Raw genomic sequence first — 23,190 nt, 5'->3', positions numbered from 1 at the left:
TGTGTGTGTGTGTGTGTGTGATCAGAACCAGAATCGTATTTATTGCCGAGTAGGTATTCACTTACAAGGAATTTGCTTTGGTGTTTGGCGCAATAAAAATATTAAGAGAAAAAATATGTGAAAAAATATAAGTGTGTATGCATATACTGCACACACACACACACACACACACACACACACACACACACACACACACACACACACACACACACACACACAGGGTATACTGTATGCAATACTTATGCAATACTACCGTTGTATAATTGTAAAATAATATTACTACTATTTCCTATATTCCATATTTGCTGCTCTGCTGTATCAGCAATGTCCAGCAAGAAGTGTGACCATGTGGATGTTAGTATCCACTCTTGTTTTAAACAACAGCATGTAAAGTGACAATGTGTTCAAATATTCATGCCCCTCTGCAGAGACAAAAGGCCTCTATGTGGGTGGCTGGAGTCTTTAATTATCCTTAATGCACAGGACTGACACCACCTTTTGTTACTTGATTAGGGAGCTAATGAAGCCCTGGTGATGTGTTCTGCTGTCCTGACCACTCGGTGCAGGCCTTTGCTATGTGTTGCTACCATAGCAGACAGGATGCTTTGTATGGAGCAAATGCAGAAGGCCCTGAGATATGAACCAAGAGGTACCTGAAACTGCAGCCATCCAGATAACGTGCAGATACCAAGGTCACTGGAGGTTATTGGAAACTTCGTTATAGGAAAGACACAAGAATTTCTCCAAAGTAAACAAGATCATGACACAGATTTGATAGTTAATGTTAACTAAATAAATATTTGTGAATCAGCGCTTTCCCAAGGGAGATTATCTTCCGCTGCCATGTCTAGTGAGGGGATGAGAGGAAGTGTTGTGACAATGTTTTTAGTGACAATGAGAAAGACTCCGGGGTGTCTCTTCGGCAATAAGGTCAAACTCCGGTTACGGTTGTCATGGGTGGAGTTATTTGTGATAACATGTTGTAAAGAAGCCGAAGCAGTATTTAAGGGCTTCAGTGGTTTCCGAGAGATGGGTACTCACAATCACTACAGAAGAACAGAAGATGAAGGCTACAGGTCACCCAACGTAACTAATGAAGGTTTCTCATGTCTAATGTACCATTTCTGTTGACTTTAAATATGACAATGTTTAAAGTCAACCACTGATTGCTTTATCTACAACAAGTAGCTGATTACAGTGTATGTGTGTCTGCTTTCTTCAGTTTCTATTGGGAATCACAAATTTGACATCTAAACTAAACCAAAACCATAATGAGGGTTATTGTAAATTCTTCCCATTTCTCATATTTCACACTGAGTGCTTACTCTGACACCGGGATTTTAAAACACTTATTTTTCACAATTGTTCTGGTTTTCTATATTTGTGTTATTTTTTGCAATATTTTCCTGATAGTGGTAACCTGTATGAACAGAAGCTTACATGAACCTATGTATCTGTTTCTGTGCAACCTGTTTGTAAATGAGTTGTATGGCAGCGCAGCTTTGTTTCCATTCCTGCTGGTTCAGATCCTCTCTGATGTTCACACTGTTTCTGCTCCACTTTGTTTGCTGCAGGTTTTCTGTGTCTACACTTATGCTGGTGTAGAATTTTCCACCTTGACTGTGATGTCTTATGACAGATACCTTGCTGTATGTCGTCCTCTGCAATATAACAGACTTATGACATCTAAAAAGATTGCCACACTGATTGCTCTGGCTTGGTCATTTCCTTTTCTGTTGATGGCTGTTTTGATATTACTGATAGTGCCTTTAAGGCGGTGTGGGAATATCATCGACACAGCGTACTGCAGTGGCTACAGTATTGTCAAACTGTCATGCTCTGACATCACAGTCAATAACATTTATGGCCTCCTGGTGTTGGTTTTCACAGTCTGTTGCCCAATAATTCTGATATTTTACACCTACATAAGGATTATTCATGTTTGTTTTTCTGGTTCCAAACAGACCAGACAAAAAGCCGTCAGCACCTGCACACCTCAGCTTGCTTCTCTGGTCAACTTTTGTTTTGGGTGTTGTTTTGAAATATTACAGAGCAGGTTTAATATGAGCCGTGTGTCGAACATGCTACGCATTATTTTAGCATTATATTTTCTTGTGTGTCAGCCTCTCTTCAATCCTTTGCTGTATGGACTGAAAATGTCCAAAATCCATATAATATGTAAACGATTGTTTAGTGTCAAAGCATAGACATCTGACAACAACTATAAATAATTAATTATCAATTATTATCAAGTTGTACAATATATAAACACTTTTTATCTGATTTTGGTCTGTATGAAAGTACAATTTCATTTAGCAAAATGATCTGTGTGAGATGTTGTTTTGTATGTTTAAAATGTTCTTCCACATTGATCAGAGAGTTGGTCTAAAATCCTGAACCATGACATGGAGTTTTGTCCTTTCTTCTATTTGTTATGGAAGAAAATACTGAAATTATCAGTCTTAGTAATGACTTTGCTACTGCACTTTAGAGTTGAGCCCAATGAAGATTAAGATTAAGAGTATTTGGAGTTGCAATTTAATAAAGTACATCAACGCAAATTGTTTAAAATGTTGCACAGGAGGGTTGTTCAGGAATCAGAATCGTTTTTATTATTGCCAAGTAGGTTTTCACTTACAAGGAATTTGCTTTGGTGCATGGTGCAATAAAGATATTAAGAGAAAAATTAATAAATAAATAAAATAAAAATAAATCGCAGTTTATTTATTTAATTCTTAATTTTTATTTTATTTTTAAACATGGAAAGTAAAACATAACTTTCCATGTTGTTTCACCTAAAAGAAACAATTATTTGGAGATATATCATCATGAAACCCTATATTGATCTCTTCAATTTAATATGTTTATGTTTGTTGCTGTTGAATTCCATTCTCATTTCTTATGGTTTCTGGGCAAACCGCTTATCTGATCAAGATGGTGTCCTGTCCAACTGCCCAGGTCTCAAGCAGATGGCTTCATCCATCTGTAGTCTCACTAGCAGATGACAACCCCTAACAACTCCTGCAACTTAGACACTGGTTCAAATGTGACTACCATACTACTACTATGTTGGGCTAGCAAATTGTTATGCTGGGGTTCTTAACCCAATGTACCAGATTCCCATCAAGTCTTTTTTACAAGCGTGTAGATGTGTATGGTGTTGAAAGCAAAATTTAAATCAATAAATTGAAACTGTGCATTAGCTTTGTTGTTTGATGGCTGGTGGCTGTATTGACTCAGATGAGATTGGCATAGTCGGGAAACTGTAATGGGTCCAGATGTTCTGCAATCGGAAGCACGAGATGATGGCGAACAACCCTCTCCATGCATTTGACCAGTATATACTGAATGTGTGGCACCTATATGATGTGTACTGTAACATCATGAATTTGTTATTTGTTATTATTCTGCATTGGTAATTCACTTTATTTACCACAGTATGGTAGTATAAATGCGTTTTTGGTACACTACTAACAAAGGACCAGTACATCAAGTTGACCTGTCAATCACGGAAAACGTGGAGTTAGGGTATCACAAAAGCAGGTGTGCGTGGTTGGTTGGCTTGGATGACTTGTAAGTCTTACTGGTCAGAGATATTCAAAGTTTATTTTCCAAAATGGTACCATCTTTGCCTGGCTGATGTAATACACTCACACACGCATGAGTGTTTTGGTGTTCGCACGTGAACAGGTGTGTGCACCCTCACGCTAGACCGCAGGTTTTCAAAGTGAGGGGCTGCAGCAAGTTGGAGGGAAAAATAAAAGCAAAAAAAAGAACAAACATAATGCGTTCTCAGCTTTGAGATCCCCTTAAGGAGTCCTTAAAATCGTCGAAACTTCAACGTCACTTGAACGAAAAGCACCCAGCGGATGCCAAGAAGTCAACTTTTTTTTAACTAAAGGAAGAACATTTGACCAGGCAGTTGGCAACATTCGTGCAGCAATTTTGACGAGGAAATTCCTTTTCCATTTTTTTGCACGTCTGTAAATAAAGTATGGTGCCTCATACTTACTTTTTTTGGCCAGGAGTTCTTCTTCTGGGTTTAATTAGGTTAGGTTTTTTTCTCTTCAAAAACTTCAGAAGTCTCATACGCGGGCGAGCGTGTTACGTGGGGGACATGTTTGAATGCCAGCCAATCAGAAAGACATCACGGATGATAAAGTTCAGATATGCATTACATGATGAGAATGCTATTTTTTAACAACACCCATGATAATTGGAATATTTTTATTTGTTTTTTTGCTTTTATTTTGCCCTCCAATGTGCTGCAGCCCCCCCTGGCGCCCCCACTTTGAAAACCTGTGATATAGGGATTGGGGTGCATTCCAGGCCCCCCCTTGGGGAACATGTCGAAATGTTGTTGAGCAATATACTGAACACCCAAGTGCTCCTGATGTACAGGTCGCCACCTTGCATGGGGTGTCCCTGCCACCATTGTATGAGTGTCTGTATTAATGGGTCAATGTGAGGTACATGTAAAAGTCAAAACATTTTTTTTTACCACTTACAACAAACTCCTGTGCTGACAAAAACTGAAACACTGTTACACTCTAGGTTCTATTTCCTCATTTACATATGGACAGACAGAGTAAACTGTAGACCACTCTAATTGTTAGCACATTGATTTATTTATAATCTTTGAAGTCAGTGAGTGCTTGACAATTATAACTAACAATAGAGTGCCAGGAGCTCGGCTCTAATAGGTAAATGGATAAAAAACATGGTTGACAAAAAATGAGGCTACAGTAGTATAAAATAGTGACAGATAGCACTTTGAGAGAGAGAGAGAGAGAGAGAGAGAGAGAGAGAGAGAGAGAGAAAGAGAGAGAGAGAGAGAGAGAGAGAGAGAATTTTTCAACACTATTTGAATCTGGAGGTATAACCCCCCCCCCCCCCCCCATTTCTTCTTCTTTGGAGAAAATGGTTTCATGTTGAAAACCAGTAAAACAGTTTTTATTATTACTGCACCCAATCATGATTTTTTTTTAAATTCAAGTTGAGCATTTTGGTTGTTGAGTTTAACATGTAATTGCACAGTTTATTTAAATAGATTTGCTGCTACTCAAAAACACATCTGTATGGAAATGCAGAACATCACTCAAAAGTTGGAAGGAAACTGAAATATGAAATATTTTGAAAACTGTGTTTTTTGTTAAATCTTGTGAATAAAAACAGTTTTTAAGCAGTTCTAAAGTACCATAAATGAATTGACTACCTGGAGTAAACACTGAAATCTTTTGGATGATGGTTTGACATATTGTGACCTCAGTACTGTAAGATTCTATCTGCCCCAGACCTGTTTTGAAATACAGGGCCTGGCAAACTCTTACAACTTTTGACTTGACTTATTAAACAAATGAAAGGAAACATAATTGTTGAAAAATACAAAAATAACCCCACAAGAACATAAAGCATCCTTCATTAAGTATGCTCACTTTCTTTACCCTTTTTCTATGAAAATTCCTGATAGAAACTGATAATACTGAGGTCACAATTTGCAACCTATGTTTCATGAAAAAACAGACTTTTACATAGGATACGGATTTTGGTCAAATTCAGTCCGTATAATAGAGGATTAAAGAGAGGCTGACATATAAGAAAGTACAATGATAAAAAAATGCGTAGCATATTGTGGACATTATTCATATTAAATCTGCTCTGTAAAATTTCAAAGAAACACCCACAAGAGAAGTTGAGTAGAGAAACTAGATGAGGTGTGCAGGTACTGATGGCCTTTTGTCTGGTCTGTTTGGAACCGGAAAAGCAAACTTTGAGAATCTTCATGTAAGTAAATAGAATTAGAGTTACTATCACACAAATAACGAAAACAGTAAATGCAAGTCCATAAATGTTATTGGCTGTAGTGTCAGAACATGCTAATTTAACAATAGAGTAGTTGTCACAGTAAACTTTGTCAATGATGTTCCCACACAGTGTTAAAGTGGAACTCAAGGATATCAAAACAGCAACTGCAAGAATAGGGTATAACCATGCTAAGGCCATAAACATTGCAATTTTACAAGATGTCATGTGTGTTTTATAATGTAGAGGACAACAGATAGCAAGGTACCTGTCATAAGACATCATGGTTAAATTGGTCAATTCTGCACATGCATAAGTGTGCCCAAAGAAAATCTGCAGGAAACAAAGTGAAGCAGAAAGGGTATGAACATCAGAGAGAATCTGAACCATCAGGAAAGGAAATAAACCCAGGCTACCAAACAGCTCATTTGCAAACAGGCTGCACAGAAGCAGATACATGGGTTCATGTAAGCTTCTATTCATACAGATTACAACAATGAGCAAAATGTTGGAAGAAACAATTAGAATATATAAAACCAAAACGAACATGAAACCTAAGTATTTCAGTAGTCCAATGTCAAAGTAAAGAGTTAGTGTGAAATATGAAATCTGAGTAGAATTTTCCATAACTCTCATCCTCACAACAATTCTCCTAACCACAGGAGGAGTTAATGCGATTGATATGTTCTGTTTTGTGGCATCATTGCGGGAGCTTAAATGTTATACTCGTTTGGGACAAAGAACATCTTAAATACCATACACACACATACATTATGAAAGAATGACAAATGGCTTAATTATCAAGAAAGTTATTGTCAAATACCCCAAACACCTACCAATATAATAAGAGACAGGCAAACAGTCTGCATTGTGTGAAATCTAGTAATGATCTGCAGCCCTACTGAAGCCATGCTATGCGTCTCTCTGAATTAAGTTTAAAGTCCCCTACCTATTTAGAACATTTCAGCACAAATGGCACCCACAGCAGCAGTCTTACCTCATTACCCAAGAGAAACACCAATTGGTCCTTTATGACTGGAGAATACTATGGTGAGCTTGACAAGAGAAGCCTATGATAATGAGCGTTGTGTGAGATGAATAGTCACACTCAACACTTGCAGACATACAGCATTTGAACCACCTACTACACACCTTTATGAGCCGTCCCAACACAGCCCACTCCGAACCCTCACACTCAGGCCAATAAGAACGTCATGGGACTTCTCAATCCTTGGGAATGCGTAGGCATCCTTCTTTGTCTTCAAAATCAGCAGGTGGTAGTCCATGCACAACTCAGTGATCTTCTTCTCTTCTCTTCTCTGACTGTGATGTCTTATGACAGATACCTTGCTGTATGTCGTCCTCTGCAATATAACAGACTTATGACATCTAAAAAGATTGCCACACTGATTGCTCTGGCTTGGTCATTTCCTTTTCTGTTGATGGCTGTTTTGATATTACTGATAGTGCCTTTAAGGCGGTGTGGGAATATCATCGACACAGCGTACTGCAGTGGCTACAGTATTGTCAAACTGTCATGCTCTGACATGACAGTCAATAACATTTATGGCCTCCTGGTGTTGGTTTTCACAGTCTGTTGCCCAATAATTCTGATATTTTACACCTACATAAGGATTATTCATGTTTGTTTTTCTGGTTCCAAACAGACCAGACGAAAAGCCGTCAGCACCTGCACACCTCAGCTTGCTTCTCTGGTCAACTTTTGTTTTGGGTGTTGTTTTGAAATATTACAGAGCAGGTTTAATATGAGCCGTGTGTCGAACATGCTACGCATTATTTTAGCATTATATTTTCTTGTGTGTCAGCCTCTCTTCAATCCTTTGCTGTATGGACTGAAAATGTCCAAAATCCATATAATATGTAAACGATTGTTTAGTGTCAAAGCATAGACATCTGACAACAACTATAAATAATTAATTATCAATTATTATCAAGTTGTACAATATATAAACACTTTTTATCTGATTTTGGTCTGTATGAAAGTACAATTTCATTTAGCAACATGATCTGTGTGAGATGTTGTTTTGTATGTTTAAAATGTTCTTCCACATTGATCAGAGAGTTGGTCTAAAATCCTGAACCATGACATGGAGTTTTGTCCTTTCTTCTATTTGTTATGGAAGAAAATACTGAAATTATCAGTCTTAGTAATGACTTTGCTACTGCACTTTAGAGTTGAGCCCAATGAAGATTAAGATTAAGAGTATTTGGAGTTGCAATTTAATAAAGTACATCAACGCAAATTGTTTAAAATGTTGCACAGGAGGGTTGTTTCAATCGTTTTTATTATTGCCAAGTAGGTTTTCACTTACAAGGAATTTGCTTTGGTGCATGGTGCAATAAAGATATTAAGAGAAAAATTAATAAATAAATAAAATAAAAATAAATCGCAGTTTATTTATTTTATTCTTAATTTTTATTTTATTTTTAAACATGGAAAGTAAAACATAACTTTCCATGTTGTTTCACCTAAAAGAAACAATTATTTGAAGATATATCATCATGAAACCCTATATTGATCTCTTCAATTTAATATGTTTATGTTTGTTGCTGTTGAATTCCATTCTCATTTCTTATGGTTTCTGGGCAAACCGCTTATCTGATCAAGATGGTGTCCTGTCCAACTGCCCAGGTCTCAAGCAGATGGCTTCATCCATCTGTAGTCTCACTAGCAGATGACAACCCCTGACAACTCCTGCAACTTAGACACTGGTTCAAATGTGACTACCATACTACTACTATGTTGGGCTAGCAAATTGTTATGCTGGGGTTCTTAACCCAATGTACCAGATTCCCATCAAGTCTTTTTTGCAAGCGTATAGATGTGTATGGTGTTGAAAGCGAAATTTAAATCAATAAATTGAATCTGTGCATTAGCTTTGTTGTTTGATGGCTGGTGGCTGTATTGACTCAGATGAGATTGGCATAGTCGGGAAACTGTAATGGGTCCAGATGTTCTGCAATCGGAAGCACGAGATGATGGCGAACAACCCTCTCCATGCATTTGACCAGTATATACTGAATGTGTGGCACCTATATGATGTGTACTGTAACATCATGAATTTGTTATTTGTTATTATTCTGCATTGGTAATTCACTTTGTTTACCACAGTATGGTAGTATAAATGCGTTTTTGGTACACTACTAACAAAGGACCAGTACATCAAGTTGACCTGTCAATCACGGAAAACGTGGAGTTAGGGTATCACAAAAGCAGGTGTGCGTGGTTGGTTGGCTTGGATGACTTGTAAGTCTTACTGGTCAGAGATATTCAAAGTTTATTTTCCAAAATGGTACCATCTTTGCCTGGCTGATGTAATACACTCACACACGCATGAGTGTTTTGGTGTTCGCACGTGAACAGGTGTGTGCACCCTCACGCTAGACCGCAGGTTTTCAAAGTGAGGGGCTGCAGCAAGTTGGAGGGAAAAATAAAAGCAAAAAAAAGAACAAACATAATGCGTTCTCAGCTTTGAGATCCCCTTAAGGAGTCCTTAAAATCGTCGAAACTTCAACGTCACTTGAACGAAAAGCACCCAGCGGATGCCAAGAAGTCAACTTTTTTTTAACTAAAGGAAGAACATTTGACCAGGCAGTTGGCAACATTCGTGCAGCAATTTTGACGAGGAAATTCCTTTTCCATTTTTTTGCACGTCTGTAAATAAAGTATGGTGCCTCATACTTACTTTTTTTGGCCAGGAGTTCTTCTTCTGGGTTTAATTAGGTTAGGTTTTTTTCTCTTCAAAAACTTCAGAAGTCTCATACGCGGGCGAGCGTGTTACGTGGGGGATGTGTTTGAATGCCAGCCAATCAGAAAGACATCACAGATGATAAAGTTCAGATATGCATTACATGATGAGAATGCTATTTTTTAACAACACCCATGATAATTGGAATATTTTTATTTGTTGTTTTGCTTTTATTTTGCCCTCCAATGTGCTGCAGCCCCCCCTGGCGCCCCCACTTTGAAAACCTGTGATATAGGGATTGGGGTGCATTCCAGGCCCCCCCTTGGGGAACATGTCGAAATGTTGTTGAGCAATATACTGAACACCCAAGTGCTCCTGATGTACAGGTCGCCACCTTGCATGGGGTGTCCCTGCCACCATTGTATGAGTGTCTGTATTAATGGGTCAATGTGAGGTACATGTAAAAGTCAAAACATTTTTTTTTACCATTTACAACAAACTCCTGTGCTGACAAAAACTGAAACACTGTTACACTCTAGGTTCTATTTCCTCATTTACATATGGACAGACAGAGTAAACTGTAGACCACTCTAATTGTTAGCACATTGATTTATTTATAATCTTTGAAGTCAGTGAGTGCTTGACAATTATAACTAACAATAGAGTGCCAGGAGCTCGGCTCTAATAGGTAAATGGATAAAAAACATGGTTGACAAAAAATGAGGCTACAGTAGTATAAAATAGTGACAGATAGCACTTTGAGAGAGAGAGAGAGAGAGAGAGAGAGAGAGAGAGAGAGAGAGAGAGAGAGAAAAAGAGAGAGAGTGAGAGAGAGAGAGAGAATTTTTCAACACTATTTGAATCTGGAGGTATACCCCCCCCCCCCCCCCCCCCCATTTCTTCTTCTTTGGAGAAAATGGTTTCATGTTGAAAACCAGTAAAACAGTTTTTATTATTACTGCACCCAATCATGATTTTTTTTTAAATTCAAGTTGAGCATTTTGGTTGTTGAGTTTAACATGTAATTGCACAGTTTATTTAAATAGATTTGCTGCTACTCAAAAACACATCTGTATGGAAATGCAGAACATCACTCAAAAGTTGGAAGGAAACTGAAATATGAAATATTTTGAAAACTGTGTTTTTTGTTAAATCTTGTGAATAAAAACAGTTTTTAAACAGTTCTAAAGTACCATAAATGAATTGACTACCTGGAGTAAACACTGAAATCTTTTGGATGATGGTTTGACATATTGTGACCTCAGTACTGTAAGATTCTATCTGCCCCAGACCTGTTTTGAAATACAGGGCCTGGCAAACTCTTACAACTTTTGACTTGACTTATTAAACAAATGAAAGGAAACATAATTGTTGAAAAATACAAAAATAACCCCACAAGAACATAAAGCATCCTTCATTAAGTATGCTCACTTTCTTTACCCTTTTTCTATGAAAATTCCTGATAGAAACTGATAATACTGAGGTCACAATTTGCAACCTATGTTTCATGAAAAAACAGACTTTTACATAGGATACGGATTTTGGTCAAATTCAGTCCGTATAATAGAGGATTAAAGAGAGGCTGACATATAAGAAAGTACAATGATAAAAAAATGCGTAGCATATTGTGGACATTATTCATATTAAATCTGCTCTGTAAAATTTCAAAGAAACACCCACAAGAGAAGTTGAGTAGAGAAACTAGATGAGGTGTGCAGGTACTGATGGCCTTTTGTCTGGTCTGTTTGGAACCGGAAAAGCAAACTTTGAGAATCTTCATGTAAGTAAATAGAATTAGAGTTACTATCACACAAATAACGAAAACGGTAAATGCAAGTCCATAAATGTTATTGGCTGTAGTGTCAGAACATGCTAATTTAACAATAGAGTAGTTGTCACAGTAAACTTTGTCAATGATGTTCCCACACAGTGTTAAAGTGGAACTCAAGGATATCAAAACAGCAACTGCAAGAATAGGGTATAACCATGCTAAGGCCATAAACATTGCAATTTTACAAGATGTCATGTGTGTTTTATAATGTAGAGGACAACAGATAGCAAGGTACCTGTCATAAGACATCATGGTTAAATTGGTCAATTCTGCACATGCATAAGTGTGCCCAAAGAAAATCTGCAGGAAACAAAGTGAAGCAGAAAGGGTATGAACATCAGAGAGAATCTGAACCATCAGGAAAGGAAATAAACCCACGCTACCAAACAGCTCATTTGCAAACAGGCTGCACAGAAGCAGATACATGGGTTCATGTAAGCTTCTATTCATACAGATTACAACAATGAGCAAAATGTTGGAAGAAACAATTAGAATATATAAAACCAAAACGAACATGAAACCTAAGTATTTCAGTAGTCCAATGTCAAAGTAAAGAGTTAGTGTGAAATATGAAATCTGAGTAGAATTTTCCATAACTCTCATCCTCACAACAATTCTCCTAACCACAGGAGGAGTTAATGCGATTGATATGTTCTGTTTTGTGGCATCATTGCGGGAGCTTAAATGTTATACTCGTTTGGGACAAAGAACATCTTAAATACCATACACACACATACATTATGAAAGAATGACAAATGGCTTAATTATCAAGAAAGTTATTGTCAAATACCCCAAACACCTACCAATATAATAAGAGACAGGCAAACAGTCTGCATTGTGTGAAATCTAGTAATGATCTGCAGCCCTACTGAAGCCATGCTATGCGTCTCTCTGAATTAAGTTTAAAGTCCCCTACCTATTTAGAACATTTCAGCACAAATGGCACCCACAGCAGCAGTCTTACCTCATTACCCAAGAGAAACACCAATTGGTCCTTTATGACTGGAGAATACTATGGTGAGCTTGACAAGAGAAGCCTATGATAATGAGCGTTGTGTGAGATGAATAGTCACACTCAACACTTGCAGACATACAGCATTTGAACCACCTACTACACACCTTTATGAGCAGTCCCAACACAGCCCACTCCGAACCCTCACACTCAGGCCAATAAGAACGTCATGGGACTTCTCAATCCTTGGGAATGCGTAGGCATCCTTCTTTGTCTTCAAAATCAGCAGGTGGTAGTCCACGCACAACTCAGTGATCTTCTTCTCTTCTCTTCTCTGACTGTGATGTCTTATGACAGATACCTTGCTGTATGTCGTCCTCTACAATATAACAGACTTATGACATCTAAAAAGATTGCCACACTGATTGCTCTGGCTTGGTCATTTCCTTTTCTGTTGATGGCTGTTTTGATATTACTGATAGTGCCTTTAAGGCGGTGTGGGAATATCATCGACACAGCGTACTGCAGTGGCTACAGTATTGTCAAACTGTCATGCTCTGACATCACAGTCAATAACATTTATGGCCTCCTGGTGTTGGTTTTCACAGTCTGTTGCCCAATAATTCTGATATTTTACACCTACATAAGGATTATTCATGTTTGTTTTTCTGGTTCCAAACAGACCAGAAGAAAAGCCGTCAGCACCTGCACACCTCAGCTTGCTTCTCTCGTCAACTTTTGTTTTGGGTGTTGTTTTGAAATATTACAGAGCAGGTTTAATATGAGCCGTGTGTCGAACATGCTACGCATTATTTTAGCATTATATTTTCTTGTGTGTCAGCCTCTCTTCAATCCTTTGCTGTATGGACTGAAAATGTCCAAAATCCATATAATATGTAAACGATTGTTTAGTGTCAAAGCATAGACATCTGACAACAACTATAAATAATTAATTATCAATTATTATCAAGTTGTACAATATATAAACACTTTTTATCTGATTTTGGTCTGTATGAAAGTACAATTTCATTTAGCAAAATGATCTGTGTGAGATGTTGTTTTGTATGTTTAAAATGTTCTTCCACATTGATCAGAGAGTTGGTCTAAAATCCTGAACCATGACATGGAGTTTTGTCCTTTCTTCTATTTGTTATGGAAGAAAATACTGAAATTATCAGTCTTAGTAATGACTTTGCTACTGCACTTTAGAGTTGAGCCCAATGAAGATTAAGATTAAGAGTATTTGGAGTTGCAATTTAATAAAGTACATCAACGCAAATTGTTTAAAATGTTGCACAGGAGGGTTGTTTCAGAATCAGAATCGTTTTTATTATTGCCAAGTAGGTTTTCACTTACAAGGAATTTGCTTTGGTGCATGGTGCAATAAAGATATTAAGAGAAAAATGAATAAATAAATAAAATAAAAATAAATCGCAGTTTATTTATTTTATTCTTAATTTTTATTATATTTTTAAACATGGAAAGTAAAACATAACTTTCCATGTTGTTTCACCTAAAAGAAACAATTATTTGAAGATATATCATCATGAAACCCTATATTGATCTCTTCAATTTAATATGTTTATGTTTGTTGCTGTTGAATTCCATTCTCATTTCTTATGGTTTCTGGGCAAACCGCTTATCTGATCAAGATGGTGTCCTGTCCAACTGCCCAGGTCTCAAGCAGATGGCTTCATCCATCTGTAGTCTCACTAGCAGATGACAACCCCTGACAACTCCTGCAACTTAGACACTGGTTCAAATGTGACTACCATACTACTACTATGTTGGGCTAGCAAATTGTTATGCTGGGGTTCTTAACCCAATGTACCAGATTCCCATCAAGTCTTTTTTACAAGCGTATAGATGTGTATGGTGTTGAAAGCGAAATTTAAATCAATAAATTGAATCTGTGCATTAGCTTTGTTGTTTGATGGCTGGTGGCTGTATTGACTCAGATGAGATTGGCATAGTCGGGAAACTGTAATGGGTCCAGATGTTCTGCAATCGGAAGCACGAGATGATGGCGAACAACCCTCTCCATGCATTTGACCAGTATATACTGAATGTGTGGCACCTATATGATGTGTACTGTAACATCATGAATTTGTTATTTGTTATTATTCTGCATTGGTAATTCACTTTATTTACCACAGTATGGTAGTATAAATGCGTTTTTGGTACACTACTAACAAAGGACCAGTACATCAAGTTGACCTGTCAATCACGGAAAACGTGGAGTTAGGGTATCACAAAAGCAGGTGTGCGTGGTTGGTTGGCTTGGATGACTTGTAAGTCTTACTGGTCAGAGATATTCAAAGTTTATTTTCCAAAATGGTACCATCTTTGCCTGGCTGATGTAATACACTCACACACGCATGAGTGTTTTGGTGTTCGCACGTGAACAGGTGTGTGCACCCTCACGCTAGACCGCAGGTTTTCAAAGTGAGGGGCTGCAGCAAGTTGGAGGGAAAAATAAAAGCAAAAAAAAGAACAAACATAATGCGTTCTCAGCTTTGAGATCCCCTTAAGGAGTCCTTAAAATCGTCGAAACTTCAACGTCACTTGAACGAAAAGCACCCAGCGGATGCCAAGAAGTCAACTTTTTTTTAACTAAAGGAAGAACATTTGACCAGGCAGTTGGCAACATTCGTGCAGCAATTTTGACGAGGAAATTCCTTTTCCATTTTTTTGCACGTCTGTAAATAAAGTATGGTGCCTCATACTTACTTTTTTTGGCCAGGAGTTCTTCTTCTGGGTTTAATTAGGTTAGGTTTTTTTCTCTTCAAAAACTTCAGAAGTCTCATACGCGGGCGAGCGTGTTACGTGGGGGATGTGTTTGAATGCCAGCCAATCAGAAAGACATCACAGATGATAAAGTTCAGATATGCATTACATGATGAGAATGCTATTTTTTAACAACACCCATGATAATTGGAATATTTTTATTTGTTGTTTTGCTTTTATTTTGCCCTCCAATGTGCTGCAGCCCCCCCTGGCGCCCCCACTTTGAAAACCTGTGATATAGGGATTGGGGTGCATTCCAGGCCCCCCCTTGGGGAACATGTCGAAATGTTGTTGAGCAATATACTGAACACCCAAGTGCTCCTGATGTACAGGTCGCCACCTTGCATGGGGTGTCCCTGCCACCATTGTATGAGTGTCTGTATTAATGGGTCAATGTGAGGTACATGTAAAAGTCAAAACATTTTTTTTTACCATTTACAACAAACTCCTGTGCTGACAAAAACTGAAACACTGTTACACTCTAGGTTCTATTTCCTCATTTACATATGGACAGACAGAGTAAACTGTAGACCACTCTAATTGTTAGCACATTGATTTATTTATAATCTTTGAAGTCAGTGAGTGCTTGACAATTATAACTAACAATAGAGTGCCAGGAGCTCGGCTCTAATAGGTAAATGGATAAAAAACATGGTTGACAAAAAATTAGGCTACAGTAGTATAAAATAGTGACAGATAGCACTTTGAGAGAGAGAGAGAGAGAGAGAGAGAGAGAGAGAGAGAAAGAGAGAGAGAGAGAGAGAGAGAGAGAGAATTTTTCAACACTATTTGAATCTGGAGGTATACCCCCCCCCCCCCCCCCCCATTTCTTCTTCTTTGGAGAAAATGGTTTCATGTTGAAAACCAGTAAAACAGTTTTTATTATTACTGCACCCAATCATGAATTTTTTTTAAATTCAAGTTGAGCATTTTGGTTGTTGAGTTTAACATGTAATTGCACAGTTTATTTAAATAGATTTGCTGCTACTCAAAAACACATCTGTATGGAAATGCAGAACATCACTCAAAAGTTGGAAGGAAACTGAAATATGAAATATTTTGAAAACTGTGTTTTTTGTTAAATCTTGTGAATAAAAACAGTTTTTAAGCAGTTCTAAAGTACCATAAATGAATTGACTATCATCTTTTGGATGATGGTTTGACATATTGTGACCTCAGTACTGTAAGATTCTATCTGCCCCAGACCTGTTTTGAAATACAGGGCCTGGCAAACTCTTACAACTTTTGACTTGACTTATTAAACAAATGAAAGGAAACATAATTGTTGAAAAATAAAAAATAACCCCACAAGAACATCAAGCATCCTTCATTAAGTATGTTAATTTTCTTTACCCTTTTTCTATGAAAATTCCTGATAGAACCTGATAATACTGAGGTCACAATTTGCAACCTATGTTTCATGAAAAAACAGACTTTTACATAGGATACGGATTTTGGTCAAATTCAGTCCGTATAATAGAGGATTAAAGAGAGGCTGACATATAAGAAAGTACAATGATAAAAAAATGCGTAGCATATTGTGGACATTATTCATATTAAATCTGCTCTGTAAAATTTCAAAGAAACACCCACAAGAGAAGTTGAGTAGAGAAACTAGATGAGGTGTGCAGGTACTGATGGCCTTTTGTCTGGTCTGTTTGGAACCGGAAAAGCAAACTTTGAGAATCTTCATGTAAGTAAATAGAATTAGAGTTACTATCACACAAATAACGAAAACAGTAAATGCAAGTCCATAAATGTTATTGACTGTAGTGTCAGAACATGCTAATTTAACAATAGAGTAGTTGTCACAGTAAACTTTGTCAATGATGTTCCCACACAGTGTTAAAGTGGAACTCAAGGATATCAAAACAGCAACTGCAAGAATAGGGTATAACCATGCTAAGGCCATAAAAATTGCAATTCTACAAGATGTCATGTGTGTTTTATAATGTAGAGGACAACAGATAGCAAGGTACCTGTCATAAGACATTATGGTTAAATTGGTCAATTCTGCACATGCATAAGTGTGCCCAAAGAAAATCTGCAGGAAACAAAGTGAAGCAGAAAGGGTATGAACATCAGAGAGAATCTGAACCATCAGGAAAGGAAATGAACCCAGGCTACCAAACAGCTCATTTGCAAACAGGCTGCACAGAAGCAGATACATGGGTTCATGTAAGCTTCTATTCATACAGATTACAACAATGAGCAAAATGTTGGAAGAAACAATTAGAATATATAAAACCAAAACGAACATGAAACCTAAGTATTTCAGTAGTCCAATGTCAAAGTAAAGAGTTAGTGTGAAATATGAAATCTGAGTAGAATTTTCCATAACTCTCATCCTCACAACAATTCTCCTAACCACAGGAGGAGTTAATGCGATTGATATGTTCTGTTTTGTGGCATCATTGCGGGAGCTTAAATGTTATACTCGTTTGGGACAAAGAACATCTTAAATACCATACACACACATACATTATGAAAGAATGACAAATGGCTTAATTATCAAGAAAGTTATTGTCAAATACCCCAAACACCTACCAATATAATAAGAGACAGGCAAACAGTCTGCATTGTGTGAAATCTAGTAATGATCTGCAGCCCTACTGAAGCCATGCTATGCGTCTCTCTGAATTAAGTTTAAAGTCCCCTACCTATTTAGAACATTTCAGCACAAATGGCACCCACAGCAGCAGTCTTACCTCATTACCCAAGAGAAACACCAATTGGTCCTTTATGACTGGAGAACACTATGGTGAGCTTGACAAGAGAAGCCTATGATAATGAGCGTTGTGTGAGATGAATAGTCACACTCAACACTTGCAGACATACAGCATTTGAACCACCTACTACACACCTTTATGAGCCGTCCCAACACAGCCCACTCCGAACCCTCACACTCAGGCCAATAAGAACGTCATGGGACTTCTCAATCCTTGGGAATGCGTTGGCATCCTTCTTTGTCTTCAAAATCAGCAGGTGGTAGTCCACGCACAACTCAGTGATCTTCTTCTCTTCTCTTCTCTTCCCTTCTTTTTCGTGACTTTGTCCAGAGAGGACAAATAGGGACTCAAACTCTCGTATCACAACCCATTTCTCTGTGCTGTTTGATAGGGGCCTTTACTTCCTTCTGTTGGCTGGGCAGTAACCTGCGACATCAAACTGGGATATTATTGACTATCAGTATTTTGTGCTGTAAAATGTCTGTATAACAGAGCTGATAGCGATAGAGAGCTTGATAACTTTTTGCAGAATCGTGGGTAAACTCAATCCATACCTATCTGCAGATCAGACAGGCTAGGGATGATTAACTGGGATAACTCTGGGAAATCCAAAGAAATGTTATGTGGGGAGCTACTGGGACATTCTTGTTCCTCATGGGGTCCTATTCTTTGAGACTCTATAGGAATTCTATCTCTTGCTACCACCTGAGCACAATAACAGAGTTCCAGTCTTATGTCGTCGTTCCCTACGGTTAATACTGGAACAAGTTTTTTCTCCTTTGTTACAGAATCAGTAGTGTCTGACCTGTGGACTCAAAGTGTGGTTTGAAGAAACTATTAGTAATGGTAGACACCATTGATCCAGCGTGTAGCATGCACTGAAAACATTAGCTGTGGGTCTCTCAGCTATCAGACACCTAAATACCTCTGAATCACCGTCCAAGCCCTCAGTTGAGCCTGAATTGACTCATCCTAAGGATTGCTCTCCTCTACAGATGGATGGCGTTTCCTTGCTGCTCTCCGATGTCGTTTGGGTTAGCACCTAACCCTGCTGCTATAGCACCTGTAGTACATCCCCAAAATTATCAAACTGTATCTGACAGTTGCGTGCAATGTGCCACAACCCCTGGATTCAAAACAAATTGGCCTGCCTGAGAGGTCATACGTTGGTACCTGTCACGAGGACCACCTGTTGCCTTTTTTTATTGTATTTATTTGGAATGAAAATTCAACTGCATTTCAACTGTAGGTGACACAAAGTTGAGGCAATAACCTGACACTTTCATCTTCTTCTTTAACCAGCGATACAGCATTTCAGTAATAGCCACTGTTTTGCCTGTGAAGGTTATGAGTCATCCAGATCATGGTACCCAAAGGAAAGTAAATCTTAGGTAACAGGACTTGCTAGTAAAGGCTTGAAGAGGGTTCACAGAATGAATACATACAAAGAGCTTGTACAACGTACACACCAGGAGAGAGAAGACAGATGCAGACCAGCAACGAGGAGGACCAACAAAGTATTCTGTAGACCAGGGGTCTCCAACAAGTTGCTCGCGAGCTAGCAGTAGCTCACCACCCATAGCTTGCCACCCGTTTCTGAGTAGCTCTCTAAAGTTCAAAGAATACAGACATTTGACTCAATGTCACTTGGTAAACCTGTTTCAATTTCTGTCCAATTGAATTCACAGACATGCCAGCTCCCTTCTATCACAAAATGATTATAAGCCAATCAGCTGTCAGTCCAACAAATGACACAGCTGTCAAGTTTGTTTACATTGGTGACACCGTAGCATGAGGCAATTGTAGCAGGCTAGCAAGCACACGCCGGATTTGACAATGGCCGCGGAAAATAGCCCCAATAAAAGGCACAAAATATATCATGAGGAATTAAAGTGTGTGTGTGTGTCTCATTTGCGGTGCGAGTGCGTCTGTCGAGCACACAGCAACTTTTCACAGGACTTTCTGGATGCTAGCAGGCTACAAACAGAGAGGGTAAACGAGCTCCATAAGAATGAACTTAAGAGGATCCACTCCAGCAGACAGCAGACACTCATCATCACATCAAAACAGACTGAATGCATGTGAATTACTGATGATATGGCAACTACAGGGAATTCCCAGAATGACAAGAAATGTGAAGGGAAATTGTGACAGTGATAAGTGTACAGACATAAAATGTGAAATATGAAAGGTATAGTATTAGTAAAATAAGTAATAACATTGTTTTGTTTTCTATGATATTAATATGATGGAAATGTATTAGTGTGAGCTTGACACACTGAAAATGCATACAGAAAAAAACGTGTTGCTGAATTCAAGAAGTTTTTTAAATATAAAATGTGAGTGTTGGATAACATCTTTTTGTAAATGTTCTCACAAAAGATGCTTATTTAGCTGGTTTGGGTGGAGAATCAGCCATTTGAATAAATTTTACTAATGATTTTAAACACGAGTCGCTTTCGGACACTTTTATTTTGTCAAATTAGCTATCAGAGGAAAAAAGGTTGGAGACCCCTGCCGTAGACCAATCAAATTGTCAGCACATTAATTAATTTATTGTCTTTGAAGGAGATGAGTGCTTGACAATTGTTACTTACAATAGAGTGCCAGCAGATAAGCTCTTAAAGGTGAGTGGATACAAAAAAATGGTTGACAAAAAACGAGGCAGAGAGACAGATACAGAGAATGTTTTAAACACTTCTTAAATTACATTTGTATCTGAAGGTATACCCCTTTTTTTTCATGATCTATGAATTTTTACTTCTTTAGGTTACAAAGGTTTCCCTGAATATTTACCTACAATAATATTCTTGATTTTTTTTCCGTTGAAAGCAGTAAAACTGTTCCCCATAAAGTTTATTTTATTCACCCAATCATGGAGCTTTTATTTTTTTTAATTCAAGTTGAACATTTTGGTTGCTGGGTTAAACATGTAATTTACACAGCATATTGAAATAGATTTGCTGCCACTCAAAAGTTGGAAGGAATCTGAGAACAAAGTATTTTGAAAACTGTGTTTTATGTTTAATCCTGTGAATAAAAACAGTTTTGCAAGCAATTCTCAAGTACCATAAATGAATTGACTACCTGGAGTAAACACTGAAATCTTTTGAATGATGGTTTGACATATTGTGAACTCAGTACTGAAAGATTCTATCTGCTCTAGAACTGTTTTGAAATACAGGGCCTGGCAAACTCTTATAACTTTTGACTTCAAATATAAACAAATTGAATGAAAATTAATCATTGAAAAATACAAAAAAAACCCCACAAGAACATAAAGCATCCTTCATTAAGTTTGTTCATTTTCTTAACCCTTTCTTTTCTATCTAAATTAAACTTCCAGATAGAACCTAATAATACACAGGTCACAATTTGCAGCCTACGTTTCATGAAAAAACAGACTTTTACATAGGATACGGATTTTGGTCAATTTCAGCCCGTATAATAGAGGGTTAAAGAGAGGCTGACACATAAGAAAGTACAATGATAGGAAAATGCGTAGCATATTGTGGACATTATTCATATTAAATCTGCTCTGTAATATTTCGAAGAAACACCCACAAGAGAAGTTGAGTAGAGAAACTAGATGAGGTGTGCAGGTACCAATGGCCTTTTGTCTGGTCTGTTTGGAACCAGAAAAGCAAACTTTAAGAATCTTCATGTAAGTAAATAGAATTAGAGTTACTATCACACAAATAATGAAAACAGTAAATGCAAGTCCATAAATGTTATTGGCTGTAGTGTCAGAACATGCTAATTTAACAATGGAGTAGTTGTCACAGCGAACTTTGTCAATGATGTTCTCACACAGTGTTAAAGTGGAACTCATGGATATCAAAACAGCAACTGCAAGAATAGGGTATAACCATGCTAAGGCCATAAACATTGCAATTTTACAAGATGTCATGCGTGTTTTATAATGTAGAGGACAGCAGATGGCAAGGTACCTGTCATAAGACATCATGGTTAAATTGGTCAATTCTGCACATGCATAAGTGTGCCCAAAGAAAATCTGCAGGAAACAAAGTGAAGCAGAAAGGGTATGAACATCAGAGAGAATCTGAACCATCAGGAAAGGAAACAAACTAGCACTACCCAGCAGCTCATTTGCAAACAGGCTACACAGAAACAGATACATAGGTTCGTGTAAACTTTTGTTCATACAGATAACAACAATGAGCAAAATGTTGGAACAAACAATTAGAATATATAAAACCAAAACAATCATGAAACACAAGTATTTCAGCAGCCCAATGTCAAAGTAAGCAGTTAGTTTGAAATATGATATCTGTGTAGAATTTTCCATAATCCTCATTCTCACAACAATAATAGTTATGTTGTGATTTGTGGTGTCTTTCTGGAGGCTTAAATATTTAGCTTATTTGGAAAGTACCACACACAAAATACATTGTGTATTAATGGCAAACCGCTTAATTATCAAGAAAGTTATTGACAGATATCTCAAACACCTTGAAACCAATATAATAAGAGATAGGAAAACATTCTGTTGCATTGTGTGAATACTAGTAATCATCTGCAGCCCTACTGTAGTCATGCTGTGAGTCTCTCCGAACTGAGCTGAAAACACTCTGCCTCTCTAAAAACATTTCAGCACAGATGGCACCCATAGCAACAGTCTGACCTCATTACCAAAGAGACACACCAATTGGTCCTTTATAACTGATGTCAGAAAAATACTAACTTTGTGGAAGACCCACTTTTTGTAGTTTTGAAAAGATAACAACGTAAACAGGATTCTGCTACTGGAACCAGATTTGCTGCCCCTTTGTGGATCTTTTCAGAATCTGAAAAAACTTTTTTATAATCCCAGGGGGAAATTGCTTCCATCACAGCAGCTAAGGCTCAAAGTGGAGAAAAATCAAATGTGCAAAATAGATAGAAATTAGAATAAAGTTCAATACAATTAGAAATGAGATTAGAATAAAATACTCAAACCCCACTATGTACAAAGCAAAGTTATGTACATGATGAAAGTGAGAGAGTCAAGAGTATGAGTGAATCTTTTGAACTAGTGAATAGTTGAAGTGGCTTCATTTGACAATAACAGCGTCTAAGGCGTTGATGTTGTACATTATAAAATCCTTGATTGTGTTCCAGTTGACGTTAACATACGACGAAAATGGGATTTGAATCCATCCCTGCAGAGCACAATGGGTTAGCAATCCATCGCTTTAACCACTCGGCCACCTCGTCTCCTTTGAAAGGATTTGCTCCATATCGCTTTGTGCCCTTGAATTGGGAGGAGGAGGATGGAGGCTCAACACAACTGTTTTGAGGTGACTGACTAAATATGTGCTCTGCAATCTGCATGGGGCAAACTACAACACCAACACCTGGCAAGTAAAGACAGAAATG

At 37.7% G+C, this 23,190-nt stretch overlaps 5 protein-coding genes across 5 annotated transcripts; 1 reads left to right on the top strand and 4 right to left on the bottom strand.

Moving 5' to 3' along the window:
- Positions 1 to 1,271: 1,271 nt before the first annotated feature.
- Positions 1,272 to 2,207, top strand: LOC142995307 (olfactory receptor 11A1-like). The gene has a single exon (XM_076146304.1). It carries the CDS (start codon positions 1,272 to 1,274, stop codon positions 2,205 to 2,207), a length of 936 nt encoding a protein of 311 aa, XP_076002419.1.
- Positions 2,208 to 5,348: 3,141 nt separating this feature from the next.
- Positions 5,349 to 6,429, bottom strand: LOC142995476 (olfactory receptor 4B13-like). The gene has a single exon (XM_076146563.1). The coding sequence runs from the start codon at positions 6,427 to 6,429 to the stop codon at positions 5,503 to 5,505; it is 927 nt and encodes a 308-aa protein (XP_076002678.1). The 3' UTR covers positions 5,349 to 5,502.
- A 4,427-nt stretch (positions 6,430 to 10,856) lies between these two features.
- On the bottom strand, positions 10,857 to 11,937 carry LOC142995460 (olfactory receptor 4B13-like). Its single transcript, XM_076146532.1, has one exon. It carries the CDS (start codon positions 11,935 to 11,937, stop codon positions 11,011 to 11,013), a length of 927 nt encoding a protein of 308 aa, XP_076002647.1. The 3' UTR covers positions 10,857 to 11,010.
- Positions 11,938 to 16,485: 4,548 nt separating this feature from the next.
- LOC142995473 (olfactory receptor 6N1-like) lies at positions 16,486 to 17,420 on the bottom strand. The gene has a single exon (XM_076146556.1). It carries the CDS (start codon positions 17,418 to 17,420, stop codon positions 16,494 to 16,496), a length of 927 nt encoding a protein of 308 aa, XP_076002671.1. The 3' UTR covers positions 16,486 to 16,493.
- Positions 17,421 to 21,193: 3,773 nt separating this feature from the next.
- On the bottom strand, positions 21,194 to 22,120 carry LOC142995306 (olfactory receptor 4B13-like). The gene has a single exon (XM_076146303.1). The coding sequence runs from the start codon at positions 22,118 to 22,120 to the stop codon at positions 21,194 to 21,196; it is 927 nt and encodes a 308-aa protein (XP_076002418.1).
- Between the last annotated feature and the right edge of the window lie 1,070 nt (positions 22,121 to 23,190).

The sequence above is a fragment of the Genypterus blacodes genome, unplaced genomic scaffold (genome assembly GCF_046128005.1).
Source record: "Genypterus blacodes isolate CSIRO-AG114 ecotype Tasmania unplaced genomic scaffold, CSIRO-AGI_Gbla_v1 ptg000032l_1, whole genome shotgun sequence".
In the NCBI taxonomy this organism is placed as follows: domain Eukaryota; kingdom Metazoa; phylum Chordata; class Actinopteri; order Ophidiiformes; family Ophidiidae; genus Genypterus; species Genypterus blacodes.
This window is presented reverse-complemented; position numbering and strand designations above follow the sequence as displayed.

Bases quoted from the DNA above. Each gene is read 5' to 3' on its own strand.
- LOC142995307 (XM_076146304.1), top strand. From the start codon at position 1,272: ATGAGGGTTATTGTAAATTCTTCCCATTTCTCATATTTCACACTGAGT.
- LOC142995476 (XM_076146563.1), bottom strand. From the start codon at position 6,429: ATGGAAAATTCTACTCAGATTTCATATTTCACACTAACTCTTTACTTT.
- LOC142995460 (XM_076146532.1), bottom strand. From the start codon at position 11,937: ATGGAAAATTCTACTCAGATTTCATATTTCACACTAACTCTTTACTTT.
- LOC142995473 (XM_076146556.1), bottom strand. From the start codon at position 17,420: ATGGAAAATTCTACTCAGATTTCATATTTCACACTAACTCTTTACTTT.
- LOC142995306 (XM_076146303.1), bottom strand. From the start codon at position 22,120: ATGGAAAATTCTACACAGATATCATATTTCAAACTAACTGCTTACTTT.